The sequence below is a fragment of the Mirounga angustirostris genome, unplaced genomic scaffold, assembly GCF_029215605.1.
Source record: "Mirounga angustirostris isolate CCGP_5_RB_7025 unplaced genomic scaffold, mMirAng1.0.hap1 SCAF_16, whole genome shotgun sequence".
Classification (NCBI taxonomy): Eukaryota; Metazoa; Chordata; class Mammalia; order Carnivora; family Phocidae; genus Mirounga; species Mirounga angustirostris.
Genome location: NW_026991724.1, coordinates 48,841,042 through 48,857,731, shown reverse-complemented (window position 1 = coordinate 48,857,731; position 16,690 = coordinate 48,841,042). Strand labels below are relative to the sequence as shown.

Here is a 16,690-nt window from a genome sequence, read left to right as displayed (position 1 = left end):
GGGACGGAAAGGGCTGGAGATAGTACTGGGTCTGAAGGAGGAAGAGACCAACGGTGGGGACTCCTGGGTCCTGGGAGAGGAGTGCTGGATGGTGAGGGTCTGTTTGGGAAAGAACCCCTTGAGCTGGAATCCAGAGACTCCCGGGATGGGGTGGGGGAAGGTAGATGCAGGTGGAAAAGTGACATTTAGACCTTAGGGGCTTGTGACAGTAAAGCATCCCAGCTCTGGAAGCAGCTTGGTCCATTAATGCCTCTCTCTGTTCTTGGAGAGTCCCTTCTGACTCTAGAGCTGGCCGTGTGATTTGCCTGGCCACAGGAACAACAAACAGCAAACACCATACAAGTAGACGCTTGAAAAGTGCTCACATATCAGGGCTTCCTCTCTCGCTGCCCTTGGAACCCCTGCCACGCCAAGAAGTCCAGGCTAACCTGCTGGGTGAGTAGAGGCATGTGGCCCAGTCAGTCTTGACACCCCAAGCGACAGCCAGCCAACCTTCTGAAGCAGAGCTGCCTAGCTGACAAGCTGAACCCAGCAAAAGAGCCACCCGGCTGATCCCAGGCCAAAGTGTGGCCTGGCGGAATCATGAGCTAAATAAAAGGGGATTGAGTGTTCTAAGCGACTAAGTTTTGGGGTGGTTACAGAAAGATACAGCCAAAGATAATGGATATAGGCTTGTTCCCTCTCTGTGTGCTGTGGTCCTTTTCCCCCCTCGATGTGACGCAATGATTAAAATCTTAAGCTCTGCCGCTTTGTAGTTGTGTGAACTCCAATGTAACATCCCTCCTCTGAGCCTCAGGTTCTTCTGAAAACAGGGCTGAGAATAACAGTGCCTATCACAGGGAGTTGTCGTGAAGATAAAATGAGAACTCTCTGCTAGAGGCCCTGGCAGCCATTCTTGCTGTTTACAAAACACGTCCGTGGTCAATGTCACCAAGCAGGACTGCACTTCCTAGCCGCCCCACCCCCCAACCCCATTGGGTTTGGTGGGCCATGTGACTAGCTCCATCCCATGAGTTATGTCAAGTCACTTCTGGGTCACGGCATTTAATCACCCACATGAGACATCCCTGTGCTTTTTCCTGTACACAGCAATGTTCGAGTTGGTGGCTGCTCCACGATTGTGATGAGCAGAACACTCTGTGAACGGTGCTGGACACGTAGGGTGAGGGAAGACTCGACTATTTGTGAATGGGGACTTGTTCAGCAAATACTGCTCTCCTCCCTCCCACTGGAAACGGAGCACCCTTCCTTGCTCAGTTGATGTTGGCTTTGACCATATGATTTACTTGACTCAATGGAATGTTAGCACACTGGACCTCAGTAGGGGCTTTTAATGCACTTGGGCTCTTGTGCTCTTCTGATCTGCTGTAAGAACATTATTAGCCACTGATCCCAGAACTTGAATCCTCCTCCCAAACTGGAGCCAAACCAGCTAATGCAGAGCCAGCCACCCACAAACCCTCAGAAAGAAGAATGCTTGTTGTAATGGTTCAGTTTGGGGATGGTTTGTTACACAGCATGGCTGCAACATTAGTCGACTAATACAACGTTGTTGCTTTAAACCACTGAGATTAGGGACTTGCTTGTTACTGTAGCATAATCTGATTGAGGAGAGTGTTTAGCGCCTTCCAAGTAATGGCCACTCATTGAGTAGCAGCTATTATGATGATTACCATTTACAGACATATAGTCTCTAGAACCAACATTGTCTTACAGGTGCTAGGCACCGCACCAAATGCTTTTGCAGTTTTCTTTCATTTGACATAACAACCCAACGAGGTTATAACTATTACCATCCACATTTTGCAGACGTGAAAACAGGCAAAAAGAGGGAGAGGTTAGTCAGGAGAAGTGATCATGGACGCGGGGTCTGCCCCTCCCTAGTGGTTTGACCCAAGGGAAGTGACCACAACCTGTGGCCTCAGTTTGTTCATCTGTAAAATTGGGATAATAATATCCACTTCACAGAGTTGTTGGGATTCTGAAATGAGGTACAGCATGGAGAACACTGCACAGCAGCCCAGCAGGGAGCACTCCTTTAATAAACAGTAGGGTCTTCTCTCCCTTCCTTGCAAAGAGGAAGTTCCCAAGGGTTAGGACCCCTGCTTTCTGCACCCTACCTTCCTGAGATGCATCATATCACAAGAACTCAGGCACATGGGGAGGTGTAGGCTGAGGACAAATATGTGGCTCAAGCCACATATTCCTCAGTTCTTCACTCTGCCCTGCTAGGGGGCTGGGAGGCTGGAAGGCAGTCTGCTCGGTGGAGGAAGTAGAGATAGGAGGCTGAAGGCACCTGGGCCCCAGCCTTGGCGTAGCAGGCACTCTCTGTAGCACAGCCCCGAGTGGCAAATTTGGGGCTGATGAGACCTGAGAAGGGGATTTCAGAATGGAGTCGGCCCCTACCCCCGCCTTCCTCACCACCCAGGGGTCTCCCTCCCCCCCACCCCTCCACTGCCCCACTCTGCATGTCCTCACCCAGTTCCCCGGAGCCACCATCTCCCCTAGAACCTGGCAGTATGGGCTTCCAGTTCTGGGGCCCTGTCCCCTCCTCTAGAGATCCAGGTTCCCCTCACCAGCCTGCACGTTGCCAGCGAAGTAGACGCAGTGGGTTTCCTGGCCAACACAGCGGGCTGCCTGGGTCCCAGGGCATGTCTCCTGAAAGGGCGCGATGCAGGCTGGGCACTGGAGACCGTTCTCAGTGCGATTGTTCTGGGGAGCTGGGGATGAAGGTGCAGTGTAAGGTGCAGAGATGAAAGCCTTCCCTCACCTCACAACAAACCGGGGGGGGGGGGGTCGGGGGGAGGGACATGGGCTGCGAATGGACACTGCCTTTCCAGGTAAGCAAACTGAGGGGCACGGCAAGCAAGTTGCCCAGCGTCTGAGCGCGGGGCAGAGGCAGGCGGGGGCACACAGAGTGGGCTCTCTAGGGGCGGCTGGAAGAAGCGAGTCCCGATGCGGGGCTGAGCTGGCACTCACGGGGCACGGAGCCATGGTTACAGCCGTCACTCTGGCAGCAGCGGGTGTTGGACACCATGTAGTCCTTGGGGCCCATCGTGGTGGACACGAATCCCGTGTAGCAGTCGCTGTACTTCATGCAGGCCTTGTAGGTGTTCAGAGCGTGATGGCCCTCTGAAGGATGGGGGGCAAGGAAGGGAGGGCCCCCGCTGCGCCTGCTGACCCCACTCCAGCGCGGACCCTGCCTCCGTGAGAGGGGGGGTCTCCCAACCCTGCACTTCTCACACCCCTGCGACTGCCTAGGGTGGTCTCTTCCAGCGCCCCAAAGCCATGCCCCTTTATTTGCCTGGGGTATGGTCTGGAGTAGTTTATAAAGTGGCGCCCCCGCCACCCGCCCCATTACCATAGCCCCCAGTCTGCCTGATGGCCTCTTGCAGCTCCCCATTGCCAAGCCCAGGTGCCTGCCTGACCGGGTCCCTTCTGCCCCGCCCCGCCCCACTGCCATCTTCCTGTCTAGGTCCTGTCTAGGCTTGTGCGAAATGGTCTCTCCCAGCCTTCTCCATCTTCGCCCTCCTCCTGCACCTTCCAAATCCCATCCAACAAACCCTGGGAGGCCACCCCCAACCCCACCCTGCAACACCCATATCCCCTAAGGTGGTCTCTTGCTGCCCCCACGTCTTGGCTGCAGTGGTCTCTTCCAGTCTCCGTGGTCTTCCCTCTCGCGACCAAGTGGTGGTCTCTCCCAACCCAATCCAAGGATTTTCCTCATCACCTCCTAAAAGGTGCTTTTTCCCCACCTTCCTCTCCCCCAGTCCCAGGGTTTGAATCTCCCTCCTATAAGCCTGGGGTCGTCTCTTCAAGGCCTTCAGGTCCTTTCGCCCACCTGCCAACGCCTGCTCGCTAGATAGGGCAGCGTGCAATCCTCTATCCCACCCTCCTTACACACCCCCTCCGGTAGGGCGTGGTTTCTTCCTACACTCCAGGTGGCCCTCAGCTCCGCCGCCTTCACACCTGCCTCGGCCCCATCATCTCCCCTCCTGTGTCTAATGAATGGTCCTTTTCAGCTTTGAATGAAAAGCCCTGCGCTCCACCCCCCACCCCCGCCGCCCCCGTGGTCTCTCCACCTCTCCCCTATCCTTTCTCGGGTCTGGGGCGGTCCCTTCCATTGAAGTCACGCCCTCCTCTCCCAATTCACCCACCTGCCTCCCCATCTCCATCTACTTCTCTTCACGACGATTTGCTTCATACTTCAGGGTTCTCTTTCCTCTCCTGTCTGGCATGGCCCCTTTTATGTCTCTCCCTCGACCTCCTCCTGTCGGGAATGGTCCCTTCCATCCCGCACCACCCCCACCATCCCCGGGGGGTGGGGGTGGGGTCTCTTCCTCCCATTTTGGACGATTCCTCCCTCTCACCCTAAATGGTCAACCTGATCACATTCTTCCCAACCCACACCAGCCTCTTCTTTCTCTTTTATTCCTCCCCCACCCCCATTCTACCTCCTGCCTATTAGATTCTACCCCTCTCACCTGTTCTGTTCCCCATGTCCTTTCCTTTCCTCATCTCCACCTGCCTAAGAAAGTCTCTATATCTGCCCCCGCCCCCCCAATCTAATATTTTGCAGAGTCTCGTTTTCCCGAAATCCCTGAGAACAGTGGTTTCTACCATCCCATTGAATTCGCTTCCTTCCACCCACCACCTCAGGATAGTCTTTCCCTCTTCCCTGACCTCCCACATGAGCACCGTGATGATCCCTCCCTTGGCGTGAAGCTATCTTCTACCCTTGAAGGCACAACCACCTCCCCAGGGTGTGACGCCAGACCCTCTTCGTACTTGTGCTCGACTCCCCGACGATGACCACGCATGCGTCCTTGCCGGCCTCGCAGGCCTTCATTTTTCCGCTGCACGTGGGCCCGGAGCCCCGGCACACTTCACAGCTCAGCGGGCACCCTGCAGTGTAGAGAGCCAGGCTGTCGACATGAGGGGCATGGTCAGCGGACCACCAATGAGACTTCAGGGTCCAGAGGGAGATGGGGCAAAGGGGGCCGGATTTGGAGTCCTGAGGGAGGAGGGACAGGTGTCTCCCTAATTGTTCAGGGGTGGAGCACTGACCGCTGTCCAGGGAGCTGTCCAGGGCTCTTGCTGGGACGCGGTGGGGAAGCCAGCAGGGCCGCTTCCAGGGGCGGGAAGCGACTCCACCGGGGAGCCTGTTTCCCTAATTACAAGGCTGGGGACTTGGAACGCTAGGGTCCTCTGAGAAGGCTGGGGGACAGGGAGGGGTCCTGGTGAAGGTTTCCAAGGGCTTTTGTGAAGCTTCAGGTCCAGCTGTTTCTTGGACACAAGACCAGGTGTAGGTCTTGGGGATGGTAGGAGCTTAGGCAGGGGAACCTGAGCCTGGGGTCTTCATCCCAGATCAAGAAGGGAGAGTCAAGACCAAGAGGGCAGAGGGCATGGACTCCTTGGTCCTAAGAGAGGAGGCAACTGGGGGCCCAGACATGGGTCCTGGGGAAGGTGGAGCTTGTCTGAACTCCCACCTCTAAGGGAAGGGGGGCTGGGGGTCTGAACTCTAGAATCCAGGAAGAAAGGAAATCTCTACTCCCCCATGCTGCCCTCCCCCCAGCTTTTTTTTTTTTTTCCTTCCCTTTCTAGTCATGCTCTCATCCAATTTCCTAGACTTCCTGTCTTATTTGGAGACCTTGCCTGGGGGGACAGAGGATTCAGAGCCCACCAAGCTCCCTCCTTTCTCAGGGATCCAGTCACATGAACTTTTGAGCTTTTCTTCCCTTGAGGCCCCAGGCTTTCTCTTCCTTCAGACCCTGCCTTCACCATGAATCTGAATTCCCAGGACACCACCTCTGTCCCCCTCCAAGACCTTGCTGAGTGCTCTCTCATGGTCCTCATGGTCCAGATCCCTTCTCACTTACCCAGACCCAGGAGGGTGCAGAGCAGCGTAAACGCCAGCAGGAAGGTCCCCGGTTTCATGGGAGTCCTCATGGTGAGTGAACCTGTAGTCCCAGGTCCCCAGCCCTTATAGGAAGCTGAGGAGGGGCGGGTCTGGATCCACCTTCACCCTGAGGTGAGAAATAGCTGAGGTAAGATCTCAGGGCAGGCCTTTGTGGCTCTGCGTTGGGGATACGGAACCAGAATCCAAAAGGGACATGGGCATCTCATGCTCAGCTACCTGCTCCACAGGGACCCTAGGACTCTGGGCTTCTAGCCCCCTCTTCCATCAAGACCCAGAAGGTCACTTTCCTGTTTTCTCACATTCCCACCGCCCTCCTCTCCCCCTCTTTTCTGGCCTGAAGCCCAAGGTCAGAGTCGGGTCACTTGATTCCCTCTAGGTATAGGGTGGCTGCTAGGACTGAGATCCCCTCTCTCTTCCCTCTCTTTCCAAGGAGGCGCCCAGCGTGGGTGGGGCCCTACTTGGGAGGGCCCAGCATGTCCAGGCTCGTTCTGCGGGGGACTAGGCGCCCTGTCTCTCTTCCTTCTTCGTGCGCTTGGCTCATATTCCCTCTTCTGTGTTTGGGCTGTCCGCAGCTCCGATCCCGCCTGGGGCTGCACCTCTGGGTCTCACGGGGACCGAACAGAGGGATGACTGTCAACAGGCAGGGGCGGGCGTGGTAGGAGACAGATGCCCACAGGTCACATATTGGGAAACTGAGGCATCGGTGAAAGCATTCTAGGTTGGGTGTATCTGGTTTGGATGCATGCTTTGGGTCTTATTTAGATAAGTCTTTGATCCACTCTCTCTTGGCCTCAGGCATAATCCTGGAGAGATCGGAGATTTTGTTCGTGTGTGCATGGTGGTGGGGTAGCGGGGAGGAGTGTAACCGCAGGAACCCGTGGAGAGGATCCCGTAGCAGTATGCTCCAGGTTACCTGGGAAAAACCAGTCAGGTCTGCGTTCTCCTATTTTCTAAGGCTTCAGTTTGGGCGGTGACTGCATCGTCCAATGAGAATGGCGAATTTTTTTCTAGGGGCCAATCCCGGAGGCCGCTCCTGTTGCCAGGCGCCCAGAAAGCAGGGTGTGAACAACACCGGGAGGCGGAGCTTAGAGGAAAGCCCGTTGCTAGGGAACTAAGCGCCTCGCTCCGGAGAGGCGAGACTGGGCATGCGCGGCGTCGACGCGTGAGCCGGCGCGCCGCGGTTTGAAAGGCCCGAAGCCTGTGCGCTTGCGCACTTCAGCCCGCGCAGGGAGCACCCCCCCCCCACCCCCCCCCCCCCCAAACTCGGACCTTCTTTCATCCTTCGCGCCAGGCGAAGCCCAAGACGTTGACATGCCGGAGATCCGTCTCCGCCATGTGGTGTCCTGCAGTAGCCAGGACTCGGTGAGGAGCTGGCTTGGGAGGAGGTTGGAAGACGTCAGGGAATCCATGCGGGGGCACCACAGGAACTTTGGGAGAGTGAAAGGGAACTTCACGGAAGTCTGTGGCGGGTCATGGGGGAATTCCAGGAGGCTATGAGGGAATTCTGGGAGAGATGTGGAATAGGGGAACTTCCGGTCGGGAAAGGAGGCACTGGGGAGCATCCAGGGGAAAATGTTACAGGGGACTCGAGGCAGGGTGTGGTGGGATTAACGGGGAATTTTAAATCGGGGGCAGCGCAGAGGGCTCGGGAGGACTCAAAGGAATAATGTGAGAGCCGGGGACCGAGCTCTCTTCCCTGTACCCTTACTTTCCTTTTTCCACGCTTATCTCCAGACCCACTGTGCAGAAAACCTCCTCAAGGCGGACACTTACCGAAAATGGCGAGCAGCCAAGGCAGGCGAGAAGACCATCTCTGTGGTGCTCCAGGTGATCCTGCCCTCCCCCTGTCTCCTTCCTAATAGGAGTCTGGAGACTCAAGGTTCAGACACGGCTCTTGAGCCAACTGGCAGTGGGTTAAGACACTTTCCCTTCTGGACTTCAGCTTCCTTACCTGGAAAATGGGCAGTGTGATTGCTGTGCCCCTTAGCAGAGGACACAGGTGGCCCAAGGACTAGGCCAGGATGACCATAGGAATCAATGTGTGGTTGTTTTTACTTTCTGGGCCTCAGTTTCCTCAGCTGGAACAGAGTGCATCATTCTCACTATCCTGCCTCCTGAAGTCAGTGGGCTCAGGGCTGGAAAGTGTCCCCGAAGTTCATGGAAACCAATCAACCCCACTTTAAAGATGGGGAAACTGAAGCGGGAAGTGGGGAGGAGTGACGTGGTTAGGCTAAGTGCCATTCTAGAATGCTTGCCAGGTTCTTCTGAGTGCTCTCACCCACTCTTCACCCCAGTGCTGTGAAGTTGGAGGCAGGCATGGAGGAAAGTGTGGTTTGACCCCATATGGTTACAGAATTCCAAGCGGGCTGTTCCTGTCACGGATAAGAAACTGGTGGGAGGAGAGAGCTAAGCATATTTGAAGCATCTGCTCTGTGCTGGGTACTGGCCTGGATGATCTCGCTGTTCACAGGTGCAGTGTGACGCAGGGGCCCTTATCACCATCAGTCAATGGCATGCTAAGACTCAAACCCACATTGGTGCTCTGAACACTTTGTCACACTGCTTTGTGTTCACACACTGGCTTTCTTTTTTTTTTTTTTTTAAAGATTTTATTTATTTATTTATTTCAGAGAGAGAGAGAGACACAGCGAGAGAGGGAACACAAGCAGGGAGAGTGGGAGAGGGAGAAGCAGGCCTCCCGCAGAGCAGGGAGCCCGATGCGGGACCCAATCCCAGGACCCTGGGATCATGACCTGCGCCGAAGGCAGACGCTTAACGACTGAGCCACCCAGGCGCCCCTGGGGAGGGATGTTGCGGAGCAAGGCTTACATGATTGTGTTGAACCTTTTCTTGATATCTCTTTTGCCCAGTGGTTCCGAAAAAGTTGGAGCTCACAGAGCCTTTTTAGAATTACAGAGAAGCTGAGGATTCTCTCCCCAGGAAAAATACGCAGACCTATAAGACTTTCTGATTTTAGAAGTTTAAACATCTTCTCAGTCCCTAACAGAGTAATAATAATGAGAGCTGACATTGGTTCAACATTGCAACTGCCAGTTATGTTTTTGAACACCTCGCATGGATCAACTCATTGAATCTATAAAAACCCCATGACCTAGAGTCTAGTATTATCTCCATTTGAGAGATGAGGAAACTGAGTCCCAGAGAGGTTATGCCACTTGCTTAAAGCCAGTGTTTAAAACTGAGGAGGTACAAAACAAATAAATATATAAACTGAGGGAGGGACAAGTTGCTCACAATTTAGTCTTGGGACCTGGATTCAAGTCCCCATCTCTTCCTCTTACTCATTCTGTGACCTCAGGCACATTTTTCCATTTCTCTGAACCTGTTTTCTCACCTGTCCATTGAGAATAATGAGATCTAAGCCCGGGGTCATTGTGAAAATGAGGTGACATAGCGTCTGCAAAAGTGCTCTGTCAACAGGTAGATGTTTGTGTAAAGGGAGGGATTCGTGTTTTTATTACTGGGTGATGATTCTCCTGGGTTCTCTTAGGATCAGGTGACCCTGGGAGAATCACATTCCATTCTGTACCCTAGTTGCAGTGGGAGCAGAGAGACCAGAGGGAAGAGAGACGTGACAGGGGGATGCGGGAACCAGAGGGGCCAGAGCAAAGCACAGGGTTCTCTGGTCTGGGAGACTGAGGGAGATATTGCAGCTGTCACTGAAATGGGAAACCCAGAGAAGGGGCAGCTTGAGAAGGTGTACCTTCAGCTGGAATGTCCAGGCGTGCCGTGACTTTGGGACTGAGGTCCAGGTGGCAGTTAGGAATCAGAACCGGACCTGGATGGAGACAGAGGTGTGGAAGTTGCCAGCACAGGGGCAGGACCTATAGACTCAGGAGTGAATGGATTCTTATGTTCATTCGTTCACTAATTATTTATGAAGCGCCTTCTATAGGCCAAGCACTGTTTTAGGTCCTGGAGCTACACAGCAGCAGACAGCACGAGACCAAAATATGTCAGTCGTGTGGAGCTTTCATGTTAGGAGGGAAAGACTGACAAACCAATATGTAAAGAGCGTCAGAGGGATGGTGAGTGCTGTGGAGTAACATTAAACCCTTAAGAGGAAAGGGGAATGCTGCAGCTGGAGGAGGAGGCAGTGACAGGAAGTGTTTCTTTCTTTAAAGATTTTATTTATTTATTTGACAGAGAGAGATAGTGAGAAAGGGAACACAAGCAGGGGAGCGGGGGAGGGAGAAGCAGGCTTCCTGCGGAGCAGGGAGCCCGATGCGGGGCTCGATCCCAGGACCCTGGGATCATGACCTGAGCTGAAGGCAGACGCTTAACCGACTGAGCCACCCAGGCGCTCCAAGAGGTTTTTCTTTTAATAGGGATCCAGGAAGGCCTCCCTGAGCAGGTGACATTGAGCACAGTGAGCTATGTAAAGATCTGGGAGGAAACACAGACTGCGGCGGCCTGGCACCTGGCGTGCTGGAGGAACAGCAAGGAGGCCAGTGTGGGTGCAGTGGAGTTAGCCAAGGTGGGGAGAAGCAGATGAGCTAATGGGGCGGAGGTGGAGGGCCCCCAACACGCTGAAGGCCTGAGAGCCACCGTAAGTACTTGAGCTTTTACTCTGGATGAGTTGGGAGCCACTGAAGGGCTCTGAGCAAAGGAGGAACAGAAGCGAACTTAGCTTCTCATGGAATCCTGCTTTCCGCATTGAGAATAAAGCGCAGGGGGCAAGCGGCATCGCAGCGACTGTTAATTTATCCCACATGAGAGACACTTTGGGCAATCTTTTTTTTTTTTTTTTTAAGATTTTGATTATTTATTTGACAGAGAGAGACACAGCGAGAGAGGGAACACAAGCAGGGGGAATGGGAGAGGGAGAAGCAGGCCTCCCGCGGAGCAGGGAGCCCAATGCAGGGCTCGATCCCAGGACCCTGGGATCGTGACCTGAGCCGAAGGCAGACGCTTAACGACTGAGCCACCCAGGCACCCCCACTTTGGGCAATCTGATTGCATTTGGCAATGGCCAGGATTCAGGGTGACTCCAGATTCATCTAATGCTAATTCTGGTTCTTGTCAAGTGAGTGGAAAGGCAGACCTTTCCGGACACAGATGCGTGTGGATTAATCTGTGGAGTGTTCCTCCCAACCATGTTATGCAACATCTGGATTGCCACACAGGGTTCAACCCTCTGCTCGTGACGGCCACACACCTTTTTTGTTTGCGGTAGCTGACGGAGGCTCCGAGGATAACCCATCAGCTACTCCCAGGAGGGGAGTTCCAGCTTCTTGGCTAACCGCTCCTGGGCCGGAGGGCATGGCTGGGACGAGGTCCAGGTAGCTCTGGTGCCCCGCTGACATGCGTTCTTTAGAAGAAATGCTTAACAGCAGCGTGGTGCACGTTTTGTGGTGGTTTTTCAGTGGCTTGCTAACCATTCAGTTTGCCCTCGTGGCGTTTTCAATTGTTTTTCGCTTATTTGATTTGTAACAGGTGTACAGCGAAGCACACTGTTCAGTGAATCCTCACAGACTGCAAGCCACGTACTCCCCATCTACACGCCATCCACATCCGAGTCACAGAACGGGCCCGGGCCCCAGGCCCCCTGCATTCCTTCCTGTCCCTTCGCCCCACAGGGTAGCAACCGTCCTGATTTTTAGTAGCACAGATTCGTTTTGCCTCTTTTTGAATTTTATATAGATGGAAGCACGCAGGATAGATGTCTGTGGCTGCTGTCACTCAGCCTGATGTTTGTGACTTTTTTTATTTTTAAAGATTTTATTTGACAGGGAGAGAGACGGAGCATAAGCAGGGGGAGCGGCAGGCAGAGGGAGAGGGAGAAGCAGGCTCCCCTTCCGAGCAGGGAGCCTGATGTGGGGCTCGATCCCAGGACCCCAGGACCATGACCTGAGCTGAAGGCAGACGCTTAACCAACTGAGCCACCAGGCGCCCCTGATGTTTGTGACGCTGATCCACATTGGTGGGTGTAGCTGTGGATGGCTCGTTCTCATTTCTGTGTAGTACTCCATAGCTGGAGAATACCATTGCAGTTTTATTAACTTTTTTTTAAAAAAAAAGATTTTATTTCTTTATTTGAGAGAGAGAGAGAGAGAGCATATGCAGGGGGAGGGGCAGACAGAGAGGGAGAAGCAGACACCTCGCTGAGCAGAGTCCCCGACAGGGCTTGATCCCAGGACCTTGTGATCATGACCTGAGCCGAAGGCAGATGCTTAACTGACTGAGCTACCCAGACGCCCAGTTTTATTAACTTTTTGAATGAGTATTATATGTATATGGTGCAAAATTTAAAAGGCAAAAAGGGTTTACACCCTCCTCTCCCTGCTTGTTTCCACCCTGTCCTGTTCCCTCTATAGGCAGCCACTGTTGACAGTTTCTCACGTGGCCCTCCTGGGTCACTGAGCACCCATAAACAAGTTTGTCCACCTCTTCCACCAAGTACATAGTATATGCACCGTTCTCCCCCCTTGCTTTCTTTCAAATAACAATAGATCTTGGAGATCCACTGGCATGGGGTAAAGTTCTACCTGATTCCTTTCTTTCTAAATAAATAAATAAATAAATAAAGATTTTATTTATTCATTTGAGACACAGAGAGAGAGAGAGCATGAGCAGTGGGAGAAGCAGAAGCAGGCTTCCTGCTGAGCCAGGAGCCCAATGTGGGGCTTGATCCCAGGACCCCAGGATCATGACCTGAACCGAAGGCAGACACCCAACCATCTGAGCCACCCAGGCACCCATACCTGATTCCTTTAAATGGTGCATAACCTTGCCTTTCCTGGACGTGGAACAATTTTTTAACAAAATGTCTCTCAGGAACTTTGCGAGCCTTCCCAGCCCCATTTGTTTTCCTGTCGTGAGTTATGTCTTCCTGAGAAAGGTGCACATGAACCTGGCCACGGATGACCGGCATTTCATGCTTGAGCTCGTCTCCTAACCGCTGACGCTGAACACTTACTTTTTTTTTTAAGTAAGCGTGGGGCTTGAACTCACAACCCTAAGATTGAGATCTGAGCTGAGATCAAGAGTCAGACGATTAACCAACTGAGGCTGGTCGCCTCGCTTTTTTTTTTTTTTTAAAGATTTTATTTATTTATTTGACAGAGAAAGAGACAGCGAGAGAGGGAATACAAGCAGGGGGAGGGGGAGAGGGAGAAGCAGGCCTCCCGTGGAGCAGGGAGCCCGACACGGGGCTCAATCCCAGGACCCTGGGATCATGACCTCAGTCGAAGACAGACGTTTAACGACTGAGTCACCCAGGCGCCCCAATTTTTTTTTTTTAAGATAAAATTCACATACCATGAAATTCACCATCTCAGCCATGTAAAGCGTACAATTCAGTGGGTCTTGGCATCTTGACAGCGTTCTGCAGTCACTACCACTAGTCGAGAACATTTTTATCGCCCAGCGATCACCATTCAACAGTCACTCCCTGTTCCCTCCGCTGCCCAAGCTGCCCCCCCGGCAACCACTGATCCACTTTTTGTCACTGTAGATTTGTATGTTCTGGACCTTTCACATAGACAGGATCATACGCTATGACCTTTGTGTCTGATTTCTCTTACCGAGCATACACCCGAGATTCCTATGTGTTGTCATGTGTGTCAGCCTTTTCTGTTCCATCACATGGGTACACCATATGCTGCATGTCCGCTCATAAATTGATGGATGTTTGGGTTGTCTCGATATGTGAACACTGTGGCCGGAAATTCTTTATCACAAAGAAGAAATACAAGAAATACACAAAGAAGAAACACATGTGCGTGTTTAAAGTACAAGTAGTTAATATATGCAAAAAAAAAATCATTCACTCACAATACAGATTGAGCCTTGTGCTTTGTCACGTGGGAAAGGTAAAGATGTTGGCTTTTTACCTCGAGGGTTGGAATAGGGGAGTTGAGAAGGAGTGTGGGGCTGTAGGCAGGCAGCTGCTGGGTCAAATTTCTCTCCGTCATTAGCCACGTGTGACATGTGAGCTATTTCTTTAACGTGTCTGAGCCTCTTTGCCCATCTGTAACACCGGGAGAGTAACAGGCCCTTCCTCCTAAGGGTAGTTGTGAGGTGAGGATTCATGGATGCCCGGCCCACGAAGAGCTTAGCCAATCGTGATAGACAGAGTCATGGCCTCTAAAAGACATCCACGTCCTGATCCCTAGAACCTGGGAATGTGTCACTTTACACAGCAGAGGGGACTCTATGGACGTGGTGAAGTTTAGGATCTTGAGGTAGTGAGATTAGCTTGGGTTATTTGGAGGATAGGAGGGGACCCAGCATCCTCACAGGGGTCCTTATAAGGAAAGAGGGAGGCAGGACAACCAGAGAAGGAGACATGAAGAGGGAAACAGAGGCCGGAGTGATGCCGTCGCCGGCTTCGGAGGCAGAGGAAGGGGCCACAAGCTGAGGAACACATGTGGCTTCTAGAAGCTGGAAATAGGGCAAGGAAACAGACTCTCCCCTAGAACCTCCAGAAGGAATGCAGCCCCGCTGACACCTGGATTGAAACCCTGTGAGACCAAGTTTCAGGCTTCTGACCTCCAGATCTATAAGAGGTATTGTTGTTAGCCAGTGAGTTTGCGGTCATCTGTTACAGCAGCAGTGGGACACGAATACACCAGGCCCCTGGCACACAGTGAGAATCTGAAAGTGTTGGCCACGATGATTCCTTTGTGACAGGATGGGGACACTGAGGCAAGTGCCTCACCAAAGCCACTTGGTCAGGAAGGGCAGAGCCCAAGTTACAACTCGGGGCATTGGTTCCTTCAGCAAATGGTTACTAGGCGCTTCCCGTCCATCTGTCCATCCATCCATCAGGAACGTATTGAAGTTCCTGTGGGAACAGTGTCCGGTGACATTTAGGAGCGTTTGCTCTATGGCAGGCACTATTCCAGGGGCTTCTTATGTATCCCTCATTTGAATCTTCACAACGACTCTCTGAGTTCGAAGTTGTCACTGTGCCCATTTTATAGGTTAGGAAACTGAGACACAAGGGGTGAAATGAAACTCTTTGCTCCAGGGTCACACAGACTAAGTATGCAGAGCTGGGAAGGACCAGACACTGTTCAGCATTCACAACACAGTGGGGAATGACTTAGATACTGTCTCTGCCTTCATGGAGTTTAAAAGTCTGGTGGGGGAAACAGATGCCAGACAGATGCAAATAAAAAGTGTAGTTACATAATTAAGTGGTGATAACTGAAGAAAAATAAGAGTGGTTTAGGCAGTGGGGATGGCAGGTGCAAAGGCCCTGTGGTGGAAAGGAGCCATTGTGCTCTTGGGACGGAAGGAAGGCTGGCGTGGCTGGAGGGGAGCCATCAAGTGTGGCAGGAGGCTGAGAAGTCAGACTAGGACCTGTGTACCTGGGCAGCACCACACACCGTCCCAGGGCTCAGAGCTGTGGAGGCAGCGGGAGCTGTCAGGAGGCCAGCTTGGCTCTGCCATGGGAAGCCCCTTCCCTCAGCACTGCCTCCTTCTCCAGCGTGCCCGTGATGGGGTGGAGGAGCACGCGTGGACTCGAGCCAACCTCCCTGGGCTGCAGGCCCGGCTCTGCCACTCACCAGCTGTGCGACCTTGGGGAAGTTACATAACCGCTTCCTGCCTTTGTTCGCTCGTGTGTTAAGTGAGCCATTGTGAGGAGAGGGGATGCATGTATTGCGTGTCCGGTACGACGTGAGCACTTCAGTGTTCGCTGCAGGTGTTACTGTGGCTGTTATTTTCGTGAGTCATCTCAGCTCCTTTCAGGAGGAGGGTTATAAGGACAGCCCGCCCATCCCACACGGAAGAAAACCGCGGCTCAGAGAGGTTGCACGGCCCCCGGGCTTGCTCAGCTTAGAAATGGCAGGGCTGGATTTGAACCCAGGCTCGCATCACCCCAAGTCCAGGCTCCTTCCTCCCCTGTAGGGATGTCTCTGTGTGTGGCGGCATGTAGGCGAAGTCTGGGCGAGTGACAGGGCCGACTGGAGCATCGGATGCTCCTGGGGGCGGTGGACTAGGTACCTTTGAGTGCTGTAATAACTTGTCATTCTAGAAGCCAAAGAGAAGAGCCCCGAACTGGAGAGCCGACTTGCATCTTCCATTCCTAACTGCCTTCCACCCCCACACGGCTTTCTGTGCCTTTAACTGTCAAGATGGGAATGGCAGACCCTTTTTCGGGGAGCCTTCCTCCACATAGATAGCTCTTTCCTTCCTTTAGAAAGTAGTTATGGAGCATTGACTAACAGTGCCTCCTGATTGACCGGGGCAGAGTGTCTACTACATGCTGTGTAGTGTGGCCATAGTATTTGTGTGTATACTCCTGGATTTGGTGATTATCCCCATTTTACAGATGAGGATACTGAGGCTCCCAGAGACTGGCTGACAAGGCCATTTCGCTAGTGTATGGCAGAGCTGGGATTCAAACCCAGGAAGCCATGGTGAGCAAAACCACACCAGGCCCCTACCTGGGGGGAGCTTCCTCAGAGTCCTGTGTGACTGGGGGGGAGAGGGGATAGATGTGCCATTTGTGTGCATGATTATTTGAATGAAGTTGGAACCCTGGCAGGTGCTACCACGGAGAGCTCCATGCAGCAGGTTCCACACCGATCTGGCGGAGTCTGGAGGTGTTGGGGAGGCAAGCATGGGGGCTCATGCATTCATCCAGGGAAGATCTCCTGAGCTCCAACCTCTGGGCCATGCCCTGTGCTACACACGGGGGACATGGTGACACCCCTTACCCTGGCTCCCACTGTCACAGAGCGGACATTGCGAGGGGACGTGGCAGCCCAGCTGGGGGTCAGACCTCTCCCGAGGGCC

At 53.2% G+C, this 16,690-nt stretch overlaps 2 protein-coding genes across 5 annotated transcripts in view; one reads left to right on the top strand and one right to left on the bottom strand.

The window, feature by feature from the left end:
- Positions 1-1,489: 1,489 nt before the first annotated feature.
- PINLYP (phospholipase A2 inhibitor and LY6/PLAUR domain containing) lies at positions 1,490-7,328 on the bottom strand. 3 transcript variants are annotated; one of them, XM_064580635.1, is made up of 7 exons: positions 7,190-7,321; positions 6,834-6,953; positions 5,880-6,026; positions 4,789-4,905; positions 2,980-3,132; positions 2,577-2,720; positions 1,490-2,370 (listed from the first exon to the last, which is right to left on the bottom strand). In XM_064580635.1, exons 3-7 carry the CDS (start codon positions 5,947-5,949, stop codon positions 2,216-2,218), a joined length of 639 nt encoding a protein of 212 aa, XP_064436705.1. In that variant the 5' UTR covers positions 5,950-6,026; positions 6,834-6,953; positions 7,190-7,321; the 3' UTR covers positions 1,490-2,215. The 3 variants fall into 3 exon arrangements, with proteins under 3 accessions (XP_064436705.1, XP_045747606.1, XP_045747607.1); XM_045891650.3 differs by lacking the exon at positions 6,834-6,953 and having other exon boundaries at positions 7,190-7,328; XM_045891651.3 differs by lacking the exons at positions 6,834-6,953; positions 7,190-7,321 and having other exon boundaries at positions 4,789-4,925.
- Positions 7,165-16,690, top strand: part of XRCC1 (X-ray repair cross complementing 1) — a 26,512-nt gene continuing 16,986 nt past the window's right edge. For both annotated transcript variants that reach the window (XM_045891648.3, XM_045891645.3), the window contains exons 1-2: positions 7,165-7,282; positions 7,655-7,747. In XM_045891648.3, coding sequence (XP_045747604.1) covers positions 7,232-7,282; positions 7,655-7,747 — 144 coding nt within the window. In that variant the 5' untranslated portion in view covers positions 7,165-7,231. The remainder of the gene's footprint in view (positions 7,283-7,654; positions 7,748-16,690) is intronic.